At 42.2% G+C, this 14,564-nt stretch overlaps 1 protein-coding gene across 3 annotated transcripts in view; it reads left to right on the top strand.

Moving 5' to 3' along the window:
* CSNK1E (casein kinase 1 epsilon) overlaps positions 1–13,125 on the top strand; it is a 72,634-nt gene extending 59,509 nt beyond the window's left edge. For 2 of the 3 annotated variants that reach the window (XM_088455088.1, XM_088455089.1), the window contains exons 6-11: positions 171–341; positions 711–859; positions 2,094–2,286; positions 4,969–5,108; positions 8,015–8,076; positions 11,829–13,125. In XM_088455088.1, the coding sequence (XP_088311214.1) occupies positions 171–341; positions 711–859; positions 2,094–2,286; positions 4,969–5,108; positions 8,015–8,047 (686 nt within the window). In that variant the 3' untranslated portion in view covers positions 8,048–8,076; positions 11,829–13,125. Of the gene's footprint in view, positions 1–170; positions 342–710; positions 860–2,093; positions 2,287–4,968; positions 5,109–8,014; positions 8,089–11,828 lie in introns of all 3 variants that reach the window. The other variant, XM_088455090.1, reaches the window with a different exon arrangement.
* The last annotated feature ends 1,439 nt before the right edge of the window (positions 13,126–14,564 follow it).

The following is a 14,564-nucleotide window of genomic DNA, read 5'->3' as shown; positions in this document are numbered from 1 at the left end:
AGCAGAAATTGAGGGGGACTCTATAGTAATGGTGCTCCCTATGTTTCAGCTTTGCTACGGTTTATTATAATATTAAAGTTGTGTTTAGAACCACTTTATAAATGTCACTTTCTAGATTTGAACTTCTGCTTTTTAAAAGCTGCATTATTGATCACACTGTTTCCATGTAGAGCAAAGTCGTCGGGATGACTTGGAGAGTCTGGGATACGTCCTTATGTACTTTAACCTAGGGTCACTGCCCTGGCAGGGATTGAAGGCAGCAACCAAACGGCAGAAGTATGAACGCATCAGTGAGAAGAAAATGTCAACCCCTATTGAGGTCCTCTGCAAAGGCTATCCCTGTAAGTACTCCGTCCGGGTGTCTTTCATCGTGTAATTGGATGGATAGTTTGAACATAATGAAAATGTCAGTGTTGGATGTCTTTAAGGTTAGTCATACGCATTGTTGGAGACGGTCAGCTAGGGCACAGGTTAATTGTAACTGCCTTAGTTTTCCTATATATTGTTTCTATTTTGCTTTTCAGTTCATATTTTAAATGAAGGACACTAAAGGTGTTCTTAATTAACAATATGTTCATTTTGACAGCCTGACGATCCCACGATACATAAACTGCTTTCCCTCAAACTTGCCATGATGTAGGGTCAGCGCATGCTTACCACTGAGACTGTTATTGGGACCATTCTTATGTTATGCTGCTGTTATCTTTCAGCTGAATTTTCAACGTACCTGAACTTCTGCCGTTCCCTCCGATTTGATGATAAGCCAGACTATTCATACCTGAGGCAGCTCTTCCGTAACCTCTTCCATCGACAAGGCTTTTCATATGACTATGTGTTCGACTGGAACATGCTCAAATTTGTGAGTCAATGGGTAGAAATCTTGGATTCATAATTAAACTAAAATACAAGTTGCCATAAACAACCTTGTAATGACATTCACATAAACATTTCAGGAACTTGTCAGAACTAAAGATAATTTAGATAGAGGGGAGATATTTTCCGACACACAGCAGACTTCCTGCCAGTAATATCAGGAAAGTACACTGCAGATGGCCTATCAGTACATTCTTCTCTTGCTTATCATTTTCCATAAATCAGTTTTTTTTGTACTCCAGTCCAGAGGGACCCACTGACAGTGCATGTTTTCCAGATCTCTTAGATGGAATGCAGATGTATTCATTACCAGCTCCACAGTTTAGAGGAGAGACAATTTGCACTAATTGTGACTGAGAAGATCTGGGTAACATTACCCATACTGTTAGTGATCACCGAGGACTGCATAGATAAATTCTGCCTTTCTATATGTCTGCACTATGGCAGATTTCAAGTATTTTGTGTGTGTGTGTGTGTAAGTTCTGAGCTTTGTTTAGGATGGTGTTGGTTACACATGGGTTATTCCTGTTCCACCAGGTGCCATATAAACACTCTAAAGTACTGTTCTTTCCTGGGCATACAGCCCCTCCCTCTCGGGTATATTGGCTTTAGCACACCTCATAATCATTACATACTGATCACCATGTTGCCTCTGTATCTGAGGTTTAATAGCTGCATTGCAGTGGGTATAGAGAAGGAAGGACACCTGATCTATTCCCAGTGTTGATGACCAGCATGCTACTCGTATAGTGACACTGGTGAGAAGGACGAGTGATTGGTCTGTCTGTCACGTTGCACTTTCTCAGGTATTGAGTTGGGTAGCAAATGGTAAAGGCACTGAGGAAGATAGGTGATGGCAGGGAGGTGAGGTAAAATCGTAGTGTCTGTTGCCTTCAGTTAGGTTATCGCCACTTCTTATAATAGGAACAGCCAGAGGCTGGTCCCATTTTTGACCTGCAAGCACTCTACAGTACCATGCAGCTACAGATACAATTTATTTGCCTGAATAAATTTACCATTGGTGTTAAAGTGTGCTACTTCACTTCTAGTTTTCTTTTTACACGCTGTACTTTACAGATCGTGGTGGTGTTACTACCTCCCTAGGACATCGTTCTGGCTGAGAGGAGAAATGTACTACTTTACTGCTATAAATAAAGCTTGTATGACCTTGGGTAACACATCCGACTATGAAACTGACTCATTTTTGTGGTTGACTGTAGGGTGCAGCTCGGAACCCAGAAGATATGGACAGGGAAAGACGAGAACATGATAGAGAGGAGAGAATGGGACAGCTTAGAGGTTCTGCTACCCGAGCGCTACCTCCTGGCCCTCCAGCTGGTGCAGCCCCTAATCGAATAAGGAATGGCGGAGAGCCTGTAGCCTCCACGCCAGCCTCTCGGATTCAGCAGAGTGGTAAGTAGGTAAAAGTCACGCCTTATATTCTTCCATGCCTCCTTTTTATGCTTTAAAATTGTACAATATTTCATTAACAAAAACAAACTACTTAATTGCACAACACGTTCTGCTTGATTAGGATGGGGAGGAGGATGAGCAGGAGCTCAAGGATCTTTTCATCTTAAAGTAAAGTGTTGAAGACTTCCTATACATATGAAGTGCACTGTGAATATTTTAATTTTATTATGATGGGTGTGATGGCATTGGGGAAAAGCATGATTGGGTTTATTTGCCACCACTATAGCTATTCTGACCCATCTTTATAATATACATGTGATACGTGTGTTTTTCCATCACGCTTTGTTGGTTAGCACATCACACTGCCCGATGTTTTTTAATGTATACCTTCCCCTGGTTTTTGTGAGTGTCTGCTCCAGAGGTGGGGCTGCAGCACAGTCCAAAATTCAAATAGGGGAGCCACACCAACTGCCAGTGAGTCCCAGCCAGCATTTGGGGTGACAGTTGGTGCGGCTCCCCTATTTAAATTTTGGACTGTGCTGCAGCCCCACCTCTGGAGCCGCCACTGGTTAAACCCATTTTGGTTTTATCAAGCGTCGTCATTACTGTTACAACAAATTATCTAAAGGTGTGTATCCATTACGCGACCCAGGGAAGACTGTATTATTACGACATCGTAATCGTACCGTAGTTCCCCATCCCCTGCATGCCTACACTGAACGATTGGTCGTTCAGTGTAGGCACCCTCCGTCATCCCTGAACATGGTCAATCTGTCGTTATCGGCAGATTGACCGGCATGTTCAGCTGATAATTGATAACAGCAGGAGCGCGCATCGCTGGTCGTTTCTGACATTGTTGTGCACGATTAATGGACGACTGAACGATATCGTTATCGTTCAGTCGTCCATTAATGTCTGGTAGTGGATACGCACCTTTAGAGTTCATAGACATGGTTTTTATTTGTAAAAGTAAAGCGACTTGCCTACAGGTGATGGGGGAAAATTGTTTAAAGGTTGGACAGGTTTACTTTCAAACTTTACTTGAGACAACTGTACATACGTTGAATATATACATCGAACTGCAAATGTCGAGTTCCATGTCGGGCTGTTTATACACACAGTTGCCTTCCCCACTGGCCTGGATCACTGGTGGGGACTTGCTGGCAGCCAAGCATGCGAGTGACTGTGTTTATTGTTAAAATAATTTAAGAAATAATGAATAAATAAATAAAAGGGGATGTGGAGACTCCTAACAACTGTCTGGTGATCACCAGACAATATTTACGCAATGGAAAATGTAACAGAGTACTTTCACCCCCATAAGAACCCCTGCACATGGGGAGGGGGTATCCATATTTGAAAGAGTGGTGTATCCTCTTCCAAATGATGTGACCCTTTATCAGCATTGTTGTGTGATCACCATACATCACCCTGCGCTAGGGGAAACAGTTTTCCTTATCTCCCACATACTGGCCCACATACAGAGGGAGGGGGGTCACTCTTGTTTGATAGTGTGAAAGAGGAGGATTCCCACTCTATGTACCCACTTAGTATTGTCTGGTGATCAGCCAAAAATGTCTAAAACAGTACTCAGCAAATTACATTATCAACAGATGGAGTGAGAGGGAACTACATGTGTCCTCATACATGTAGCTTCAATATGCCAAGCAGCGCCACTTTCCTGGCACGAGTGAGCCGCCAGGTCCTGTGCTACTCTGATGCCTGGTGCTAGCAGAGTCTCACGGGACCTGGCGCGCCGAGAGAGGCTTTTTAGCGTGACTGTCTGCAGCAAAGATGTGTAAGGACACATCTGTAAAGCCCAGATCTCCTCCATCTTGTGTCAAATCAAATTAATGTGGAGCTGTAGGTTTTCCCTCTTTAAAAAAAGAGGTCTTGTTGGGCTACCATATAATTCCTACACCTTGCAGGTGTTTATAGTGGATATAAACCAAAACAAAAAAAAACATTCAGAAATTTTATCTTAAGAGAATAATTCTATCTTCTGAAAACAAAAACGACGTATAATTTTTGTGGGTTCAAATAGCCATAATGAAATCCTCCGACAGAAAAGGAGTTTAATAGAAGCTATCAAACGTACACCGTAATCTCAGAATAATGGATTATTTTATGTTTGTGATAAAAGTAATTAGTAATGTATTACAGATACGTGCCATAACGACCATAGCTAACTCTGATAATGGTCTGATCACAAAGGGGGTGAGACTCGTGGGCAAAGGGGTTATGTTCCTCTCTTAGAAAGTGATCCAGCGGTCTCATCTCTACCAGTAATACTTGGCAAGTTCACATTGCTGGAAATTGATAAAGAATAGTTAGTGAGCACTATATTTTTCAGTATTTCGTTCTGGTTTTAAAATGCCCAAGCAAGTACGTTGCTCTCAACCAGTGGCTGCTCCAGAGGTGACGCGTGAAGCAACTCAAATAGGGGAGCCACACCAACTGCCACCCCAAATGCTGCCAGACCTCGCCGGCCTAGACTCACTGGCAGTTGGTGTGGCTCCCCTATTTGAATTTTGGACTGCGCTGCAGCCCCACCTCTGAAGCTGCCTCTGATCTCAACTCTATATTCTACCAAAAGACGATGGAACTAGAATTCAATACCATTTGAGCAAAGTAAATGTAAGTTGTTCCTGTTTAAGTTGGACTCTCATTTATATATTCCAGGTAATACCTCTCCTCGGGCGATCTCACGGGTGGACAGAGAGCGCAAAGTCAGCATGAGGTTACATCGAGGAGCACCCGCCAATGTCTCTTCCTCTGATCTCACAGGGCGACAAGAAGTGTCACGGATTTCAGCATCACAGGTGAAATTGTCTTCTATTACTCCTGGGCCAAGTCAGTTATGTTATGGGTTATAAACAAACATATAGGTCTATTTACTAAGCAGTGCTAGGTGAAGTGAAAAGTGATAAGGTGCCAGCCAATCAGCTCCCAACTGTCATTTTTCAAACACAGCCTGTGAGATGGCAGTTAGGAGCTGATTGGCTGGCACCTTATCACTTTTCACTCTACACTTTTCACTTCTAACACTGCTTAGTAAATAGACCCCTTAGACTGTTGTACTGGGAACAAACAATCCACTTCTGTTCAAATGTATGCAGACCACAGTCCTTTCCACTGTTACCAGTATGTAGAGTTGCATCGGCTCCTATACTGGTACATATTTCGTCCGGATCTTGTGTGTTTTCTCACTGCGCATGCTGCTGGCCGATCGCAAGTATCTACATGCTGTTCAGGATCGTCAGCACTGCCACTTGTTACTGAAGGGTAGTATTGAGTTATTTGCACAGTTTAGTGAGTGCATGTATATGGAATTGCAGCCTATCCAGACTTTGTGTGTAGGCCTGGTGTAAGTGAACGCTGATCATGTCTGCTATGAAACCAAGTGTATGGTTGGTTTGGCCACATTGATGTGTACACCTCTGCACATGGTTAAATATCCACATTTAGTGCGGCCGTATTTGGGAGCATCTCTGAATTGACCTCGTAGTCTATAATAATTTTTTAACTGGGCATACACTATACAATTATCTGGCTGATCCACTGAATAGCGGCATTATCGGTCTGTCAGAGATGCTGAACGTCTAGCATATCTGAAAGATTGGATAATTAGTCGTCTGAATCAGTGTATACGCTGCCGTGGCCGACCGCCCAACATTTCCTCTCTTCCTTCACAGGGGAGGAAGGCAGCTATTGTGGCCATACACTGTGATATTCTCTGTGTATGGCTAGGATATCCGATGGTTTGAGCTTGTCAGTTAAATACCCGTTGATCTGACAGACGTTTAATCTGACACTGTGTGCTTAGCATAAGACATTGCTGTGTAGGTACTTGAGAATGCGTTTATGTATTAAAGTATATGGTCAGATGTATTATGCAGATCACAAGGGTCATCAGTTGCGAATAAAAGAGATTGTAGAATTCTTACTGCAGGAGGGGTTGTCAAGTCTGAAGTGAGGGCAAATGGTTCCAGGAATGTATCAGATTGCATTGTTACGGAGGCTAGGAAAGTATTTTATTTTTTCCCCTTATGAGGCTAAATTGCAACGGTCACACTGGGGTTTTTGTTTTGCGTCCTCTGGATTAACGTACAGATGTGTCCACATACATCTATCCTCCATGCACTACAAGTCGCGCCACACAACGTGGAGCTCCGTGTGCTTCTGTAGCGCTGAGTGTCTTTACTGCAATTTTATTTTTTATTTTTAACCTCAGGTGCGTCTTAGTCACACAGTGATGCGAATAGCTAGCACAAGCGGCTTCTGCTAATTAAAATGATATGCAGCGTGCCTATGTTCTCTGCATCTGTGGGTGTATCTGCATGCAAAATGCTACATTAGTGTCAGTGGTGATTAGACGCAAGGAGACTAGATGTATGAGGACACATCTGTAATTAGGAGGAGTTTCCATGTAACTGTGAAATGCTTCACATATTGTATTACCGCATCTGATAGCCATTACACCTGCCATATAGGGATTGATAGTCCTCTTTGTTTGCACCTCCGGAGGGTGCAAGTAAAAATGAGGGATGTAACACCAATTCAAAGCGTGCCTTTCATTATAGGACTTCCTAATTGAATTGTTCGGAGCATAGTAGTTATGAAGGTGATTGCAATGGCGCTAATATATATAATCAAGTCCAGAAAACATATATAAAGTCTCTTAGCTTAGGGGTTAACCTCCTCCAGCATAAAACACTTCCTGATTTTCAGCTGGCAGCTTGCTTCACAGTAGCCTATAGTTCAAGTAGGTAACAACTCTGAAAAAGATAAAGCAAAACAGCACGTTCTAGTGGGGTAATTCAGTGAGACTTTGTGAACTAAGGTGGTTTCCAAAAGCACGTACCATAACATGCCTTAAGTGTATCCTTTATTCAGGACGATTCACATCAGGTGTGCAGAAAATAACTTTTGAAGAATTCTTCCGAATTCCATAACGCAAGAAAACCTAGTGATGACATAGTGTGATACGTTTTAAAAAAGGTATCACACACAATAAAAACAGTATTAGACGTACATTAAAAAGATGCACATTCAGAAAGTGTACTAACGGCTTATCTGTATGGGTATGGACCCCAAAACGGCCAGAGGAGAAGTCAGGTTCAACAGGAAAATGGCCTCAATGTTTTTCGTCCATCTATTTTGGTTTTACTGGCATTTTGGTTAGAACAAACCAAATAATAAATAAATGAAAACGATTCCAGAATCTGTTGTCTCAATGAGGCTGGAAGGTGTGGTAATTCAGCGCAGGAATGTCACCAAGCTGCTTCCAGTGCCAGGGCCGCTGCATTTATAGGTTGTGGAAAGTAGAATGGGAAAGTTGATCTGCTGGCACAGGGTCCCTCTCTGAGCTCTGCACCCATCCTGCAGTGTAGGGGGATTGGGGGGGTTTCTCATCCCTTTTTTTTTTTTTTTTTTTTTCTTTTGTCATCAATTTGTTCAAAATAAGTTTCGGCCAACATACAGCACTCATAAAGAGATATTTACTCATCTATGATATGAAGAGAGAGACGATCTGCCCAAAGAAAATTATCTATACTCTTGCTTGGAAAGAGATCCTTTTTCTTTCTTATGAAAGTAACGTTGTGCAAATTTGGCATGGACCTGACCTATTTGGAGGGTAAAAGTACTTTTTCATCTATTTGCTCAATACTGGATAGTGTGACCTGTATAGTCATGTGAGAATGATTATTTCTCTTCTTGCTTGCAGGCCAGTGTACCGTTTGACCATCTTGGAAAATGAAAGCTGCCACTGGACCAATGTTTGCTTAGGTGAGAATAATTGTAAGTGTGGGAATGCATTTAAATATTCAGATATGCTTTCTATATATAAGTAGAGCATCCGTTGCTGAAATTAGCATTGTTGACTGTTCTATTACTTCGCTGATTCTGGACATTGCTGAGGTCTCCCCCCTCCTCATTTATAAATCCCTTTATACGTCCAGATTAACCTGCAGTCAGACCGATTTAATGACGTATACAGACAATATCTTCACAGCCCTGACCCCCCCCCCCCCCGAAGGCTAGGTCTTTTTGGATGCCCCCTTGGCTTTGGATAAAGTGGACACAGCTATATGTTCCTTCTCGGAGGGCAAGGCTCCAGGCCTTGATGGTATTCCTAAGGAATTATATAAAAACATGCCTTATTCTATGTTCCCGATTATTAGTGTTATGCAATTGCCTTTATGCTGTGGGATCTTTTCCTCCCTCTATGTTGGAGACACTTATTATATTTTTCCCTAAACCCGGGAAGGGTGTATCTCCCTGACCGCCCCATATCCTTACTTTCTAATGATGCTAACATTTTGTCAATTGGTTTTATTGCCTTTTTCTTTTGCACTGTCCCAGGGCACGCAACAGGGCTGTCACCATGACTCTGTGAGGCAAACTGATACAATTGAGCTATTTGCAGATAATCTCCTGCTCATTTTATCCCACTTTTCGTTAGGCTGTCCCCAAGGATCTCCAGTTAGTGAATGACTTTGGTGCCTTCTCAGGCCTACTATCAATTGGGATAAGTCCTATATCCTCCCTCTTAGGGGTCGTCACCCTGCGACTCCCCTCATGGCCCTGCAGTGGGTCGAAAGATTAAAATATTTGGGTATATGGGTCTCTACTGACCCTCAAGGTTTTGTTCCCTTAAACATAGGGCCCCATATTGACTATCTTAAAGAAATATCCCTTGTCTAGTGCAGGCTACCCATTACTAATAGTGGCAGAGTTAACTTAATAAAAATCATAGTTCAACCTAAGCTCCTTTGTCTGGAGCCGCCACTAGCCCTATGATCCTGACCTGTCTTATGAGAGGCAGACAGCACTGCAAAGGGATAAGATGTGTTTTCATGGATTCCTTAATAGCTTTTTGGCCACAGGTGAGGGAGGGTAATGTGTAAGTACTGGTGTGAGGGAAGGAATGTTTTACTACACAGATGAGAGCGGAAAATGTTTTACAACAGCAGTAAGAGGGGAATGTTTTACTGCACAAGTATTGGAGGGGAATGTGTTACTACACAGGAGAGGGAGGAAAACACATTCCCCTCTCAGCAGTGAGAGGGGCATGTGTTACTATAGAGGTGATGGGAGGGGAATGTGTTACTACACAGGTGAGGGAGGAGAATGTATTACTACCGGGGTGAGCGGGATAATGTTACATTATCCTCTCACATCTATAGTATTACTACACAGGTAAGGAAGGAAAACACACATTCCCCTCTCAGCAGTGAGAGGGGAATGTGTTATGACAGAGGTGTGGGAGGGGAATGTGTTACTACACAGGTATGGGAGGGGAATGTGTTACTACACAGGTATGGGAGGGGAATGTGTTACTCCAGAGGTGAGGAAGGGGAATTAGTTACCACAGGGGTGAGTGAGAGTAATGTGTTATTAAACAGGTTAGGGAGGAAAATGTGTTACAGCAGTAGTGTGTTAGTGTGGGAATGTGTTAATATAGAGGTGAGGAAAGGGAATGTGTTACAACATGGACGAGAGAGGGTAATGTTTTACTACAGGTGCACGGGGGGATTGTATTTCTAAACAGGCGAGGGAGGGATGACGAATGTGTTACAACACTGGCAAGGGAGGGAAATGTGTTACTACAGAGGGAGTGGAATGTGTTTGTACACAGGTGAGGGAGGGTAATATCTTACTATAGCAGTGAGTGATGGGATGCATTACTATAGAGGTGGATTAATGTGTTACTGGAGTGGTGAGTTGGAAATTAAAACATTAAATATCTAAGGTCTACCCAGGTGAAACTGTATACATCAGTTAGTATATTCAGGTGTCCACTCCAGCCTTCACTCCACCTAGCTACCAAACCTTAGGCTATAGTGGGAGGAGGATGTGGGCTCCCTTTGAGATGAGGATTGGTCTGCTGTGTTGGAAAGCCCTCACGGGATCTACTTCCTATATGAGATTTTAATATGTTCACTATTCATCATCCATAGGACCTATCTTACTCCAGAGGGGCTCTATAGATTTGGAAGCTTGTTACAGTGGGGGTACCTTTTGACACAGATTGTGGGAATGTTCTGTTGTCAGTGCCTTTTGGACTGAAGTCACTGGAGCAGTATCATCTACTGGGATACCTCTGGTGCTCATGATACAGGTGGTCTGCTCATTGGCTAGTAGACTGAATATCTGCTAGATAAATAAACTAGGCAATATATCCTTGTACGCTTGCTAAGGTCTGCCTAACTCGTTCCTGGATGGCCTCCTTGGGCCTGTAATTTACTGATTGGCTACACTTGGTTAATTCTACTGGTGGTCATGAAACATATATGTACCTGGGCAGGAATGCAGAATTGAAATTTGACCATAGATGTCAACAGTCTAGATATACTACTGTGCTTGTTAAGTACAACACACCCTCCTCACCTGTCTCCCCTGACACCTGATGATGTGTCTGAAGTCGTGTCCCCTATTCTAAGCTCTTCAGCCTTATTTTACCCATATGTTTGCTCCTGGCCAGGCTGAGGTGTCCCCCTCTTGCAATTTTTCTACTAATGTTGAAACTGTATGGTTTATTTGTGGCCACTGCAGTCCTATGACCTTGCTGCTCTGCTGTACACAGTGCGTTTATGCTGTACGTGTCATTTTGTATTGTTAGTTATGTTTCAATGCCTGATGTACTGAATGTTTACACACTGCTATCTATTTGGTTGTTTGTACTTATTATATATTTGTTTTAGGCCTTTTTTTCTTTTCTGTAAACTAAAAATGTTCAATAAATATGCCTCAATTTACGAAAAAGAGGAGGGAAAAGATACAAACACAAAGTGCTGCTCTGATACATTATCTTTAAAATATAATACACTCACTTTGGATTAAAAAAAAATCTACACTTTTTTTTTTCTTACTATGGTAATTATTTCTAGCAGAATGGAACTCTTTTTGAGACCGTATGTGTTTCTGCGACAGCTGGATACCCGGGAACTCTTGCTCAAGCCATTAGAGAGATCGGTAATTGAGGATGAAACGTGTGGGGGAAAATGTATAACAGAGCTCCCAACATGATGATATAACTTTACTTTAAGCCTTTATTCAGCGAGAGCTTCCGGGTATCATGCCGCTGCTGAAAGCCTGAAACACCTTAGCAGATAGAGGATACAAACTGCAGTTACTCTTATCATTTTAGGTCTCCTCAAAGTGCCATTATTGTAACAATTTTGTTTGTTGTTTTTACTGTAATTTGGTATGATTGCTTCTTACAGTTGGGGCAGCTGTGAGTTTTGGGTAGGGCTACAAAAGCAGTACATCCTCTTTTTACTTCCAGCCCTAATTCACCCTACATGGGTCTCGTGTAAAATGTGAACAGAAGTCGCAGGAAAAATTTGGTTTATATTTCCAGAGTTGTATTTGCTTATTTAAAGTATAAAGGGGCTGAGAAAATGGTTAAATGCATGTTCCCTAATATACTAGCAAAGCTTGCCCTAAAAGCTTTTAGTCATATATTGCAATTATGTCTGAATATATCTGCTTTTCTTTTTCCATCCATTAACTGTTTTTCTCTCTTTTCTCCTCAGTGTCTTCACTGTATTTCATTTTCTTTTAAAGACGACAAAATTTAATTTTTTAACCATTATTTTCTGCCAATGAAGAGAGCCACGCTGAAGATGCTGGTTCTGGCGCGGACAGAAAAGAACAGATACGGCAGGGAGGAGACTTGCCGTTCCTCTTTCCTTCCAGATATACTGGCAGTCCAGGACAGCGGATGTTCTCCCTGCTTTCTTTAAACTGAACACTACATATAGATATATACTGTATATATTTTTCCTTTTTATTTTTTAGCTTCCCTCCCCACATCTCCCCCCCAAAAAACTGTGTTTTTTTCAAGATGTAAGATTTTAGCTGTACATTATTTTAATTTTTTTTTTTTATTTGTATGACAAAGTTGGGTAGAGTAAGTTGAGGGAAGAGCAGTCTTGCTGTTACTGATCTACTGCCTTTTCGAGGCATGTAAGCCAAATTGGGCTCAACCCCCCTTTCAGCCTCCTCTGATCTGTTTATCGAGGTATGGTTTAAGGTCACTGAATATTCAGGGATGGAGAGGGGCAGGATCATTGTTGTCTCATTTTTTTCGCACTGGTCCACAGTGGATGCCTAGCTTGTTTTTTAGTATCTGTCTGCTTCAAAGAACCATGGAGAAAAGGACTTTGTGGAGGAAGCAGAGTTTGTCCGAACAGCAGGTGATCCTAGCTGTTCTGGCAGTTTTAGTTGTAGGTTATAATGTATTTTAGTAGTAGGTTTATTGTTTGGTATCTCCCACTGTGGCTGCTAGTGGTTTGTGGTTTAAGTCTTTTGAAACATTTAAAAAATATATGAACACACAGCATTGTGACGTCCCCCTGCCCTTCTGCAGCGGCAAGAGGCTGAGATGGGTGCTCTCTGACTTTCCTGATGAAGACTGTGAAGGTGCACAAGATGTTTTAAAGAGGGTTGTATCAAATGTTTGGGAGACTCCTGGACGGTGGGATACTGAATGTTAAAGCTCCCTTTCCCTCCATGTCCTGGACAATGCCCACAATGCACCACTAGATAGCGCCATGTAACTAGTTCTTTTACCCTCCAAACTGTTTCAATATTTAACAATGTTTGGTTTCCTAATTTATTTACAATATATTTACTTTTTTTTTTTATTTGTGGTAACTTTTATTACTTTATAATTTAAAAAGAAAAATTGCAAAAAAAAATCCATTTGGGGGGGGGATACGCAACTTTTTGGGGGGATTTTTGTACTTCCTGTGTAAATATAGACTTTTTTCAGCTTTAATGTGTTTGTTAATTTGAGGTAATAAAGTAGAAAATGATAAAGTGATTAAAACCGTGTTGAACTTATTTTCAGTGTAGTATGATTGTCCTATTAGTCTCTCCATTTCTACCAATTGTTTGTTTTTCGTCTGTTTTATTCATGTACCTTTCCGTATGCCTTAGCTTGGCCAGGTTGCTGAACAACGAACATGTGGGCCTGATTCGGCAGCGTACGCAATAGCAATTACGCACGCAGTCGAGCGATTGTTTGCCATTGTGCATTTGTACAAGCCACACTGCGCGTGCGCAGTGATCACTTTACGATTACAGGTGCACAAAGGAATCCATCTCAAAGTGAGTGATAGGCTGTCAGCATTTCGAGGTGACGGGGGATTGGTCGGAGAAACACAGGCGTGTATGTCTGAACGCCGTTTCATGGGCGTGCATAAATTAGCCACTGCGATTGCATACCTAGATTGAGTACTCATTGTGTGCGACGAGACTTGCAGTTTCTGCGGTTGGTCAGACCTGTTGTAAATGTGCGTAACGGGCCGATGTGCATCGATGGTACCGATGTTTACGCAGAAGTGCGAAGTTGGACGGATGTGAGAAAGCAGCAGTGGGTGTCTTTATGCTGGCTGTGCTGTGGGAGGCATTAGCATATTTTTGCACCTGCGTTGCATGCAAATTCGCAGTTGCGATCGCAATTGAGATCCATACTGAATGAGGCCCAGTGTGTATTCAGAGTGGTGCACTGAACACCTTAAACCCTGTCCTGAGAGAAAGCTACTAAAAGTAAAACAACCAGAAGATCTCCCTTATACAGGGAGTTGGGAAAGTCCCTCCGCAGTGACTGTGTGCTAAGCGCGTGACAGTGGCGGCTCAGCGCGGTCCAAAATTGAAATGGGGGAGCCACACCAACTGCCACAACAAATGGTGCCAGACCTCACCAGCCTGGACTCGCTGGCAGTTGGTGTGGCTCCCCTATTTGAATTCTGGACTGTCACACACTTAGCATACAGTCACTGCGGTGGGACTTTCTGAACTCCCTGTAGATCCTATACTCAAAAGTGAGTGGCGTGTTATACTTTCTATTAGTCTAGCGAGTGTACAGATTCATTCACTTTGAAAGCACCATCAAATATAGTTTTCCTAAAAAACAAAAGCCGGACTAGTGTTCCCTAATTAATAACATTTTACATAAACTGTCACACCAAAGTACATTATTTGATTTATTTTAAATATATAAAAGTGCTGGGCACAAATAATTAAAAAATACAATCAGACATATTCTCTGCCACTTCTAGAAGTTTGTCAGAACCATGCACCAAGTATTTTTATGCTGTGTAAAGAGAAACCACCTTTTCTGGAGTCCTCCATTGCTATTGGAATACAGCCATAACCCATCAGCTGTGAGATACTGGAAACAGGACTCTGAAAGGACAGGAGGTGTGTAGTGAGCATACTGTAACTCCTGAGCTTATTTGTTCAGTCAGGAGCCACATTATATA

This window comes from Taudactylus pleione, unplaced genomic scaffold, assembly GCF_031769625.1.
Source record: "Taudactylus pleione unplaced genomic scaffold, aTauple2 ptg000642l, whole genome shotgun sequence".
Lineage (NCBI taxonomy): Eukaryota > Metazoa > Chordata > Amphibia > Anura > Myobatrachidae > Taudactylus > Taudactylus pleione.
The sequence above is the reverse complement of the archived record's forward strand: the minus strand, read 5'-3'. Positions and strand labels throughout refer to the sequence as shown.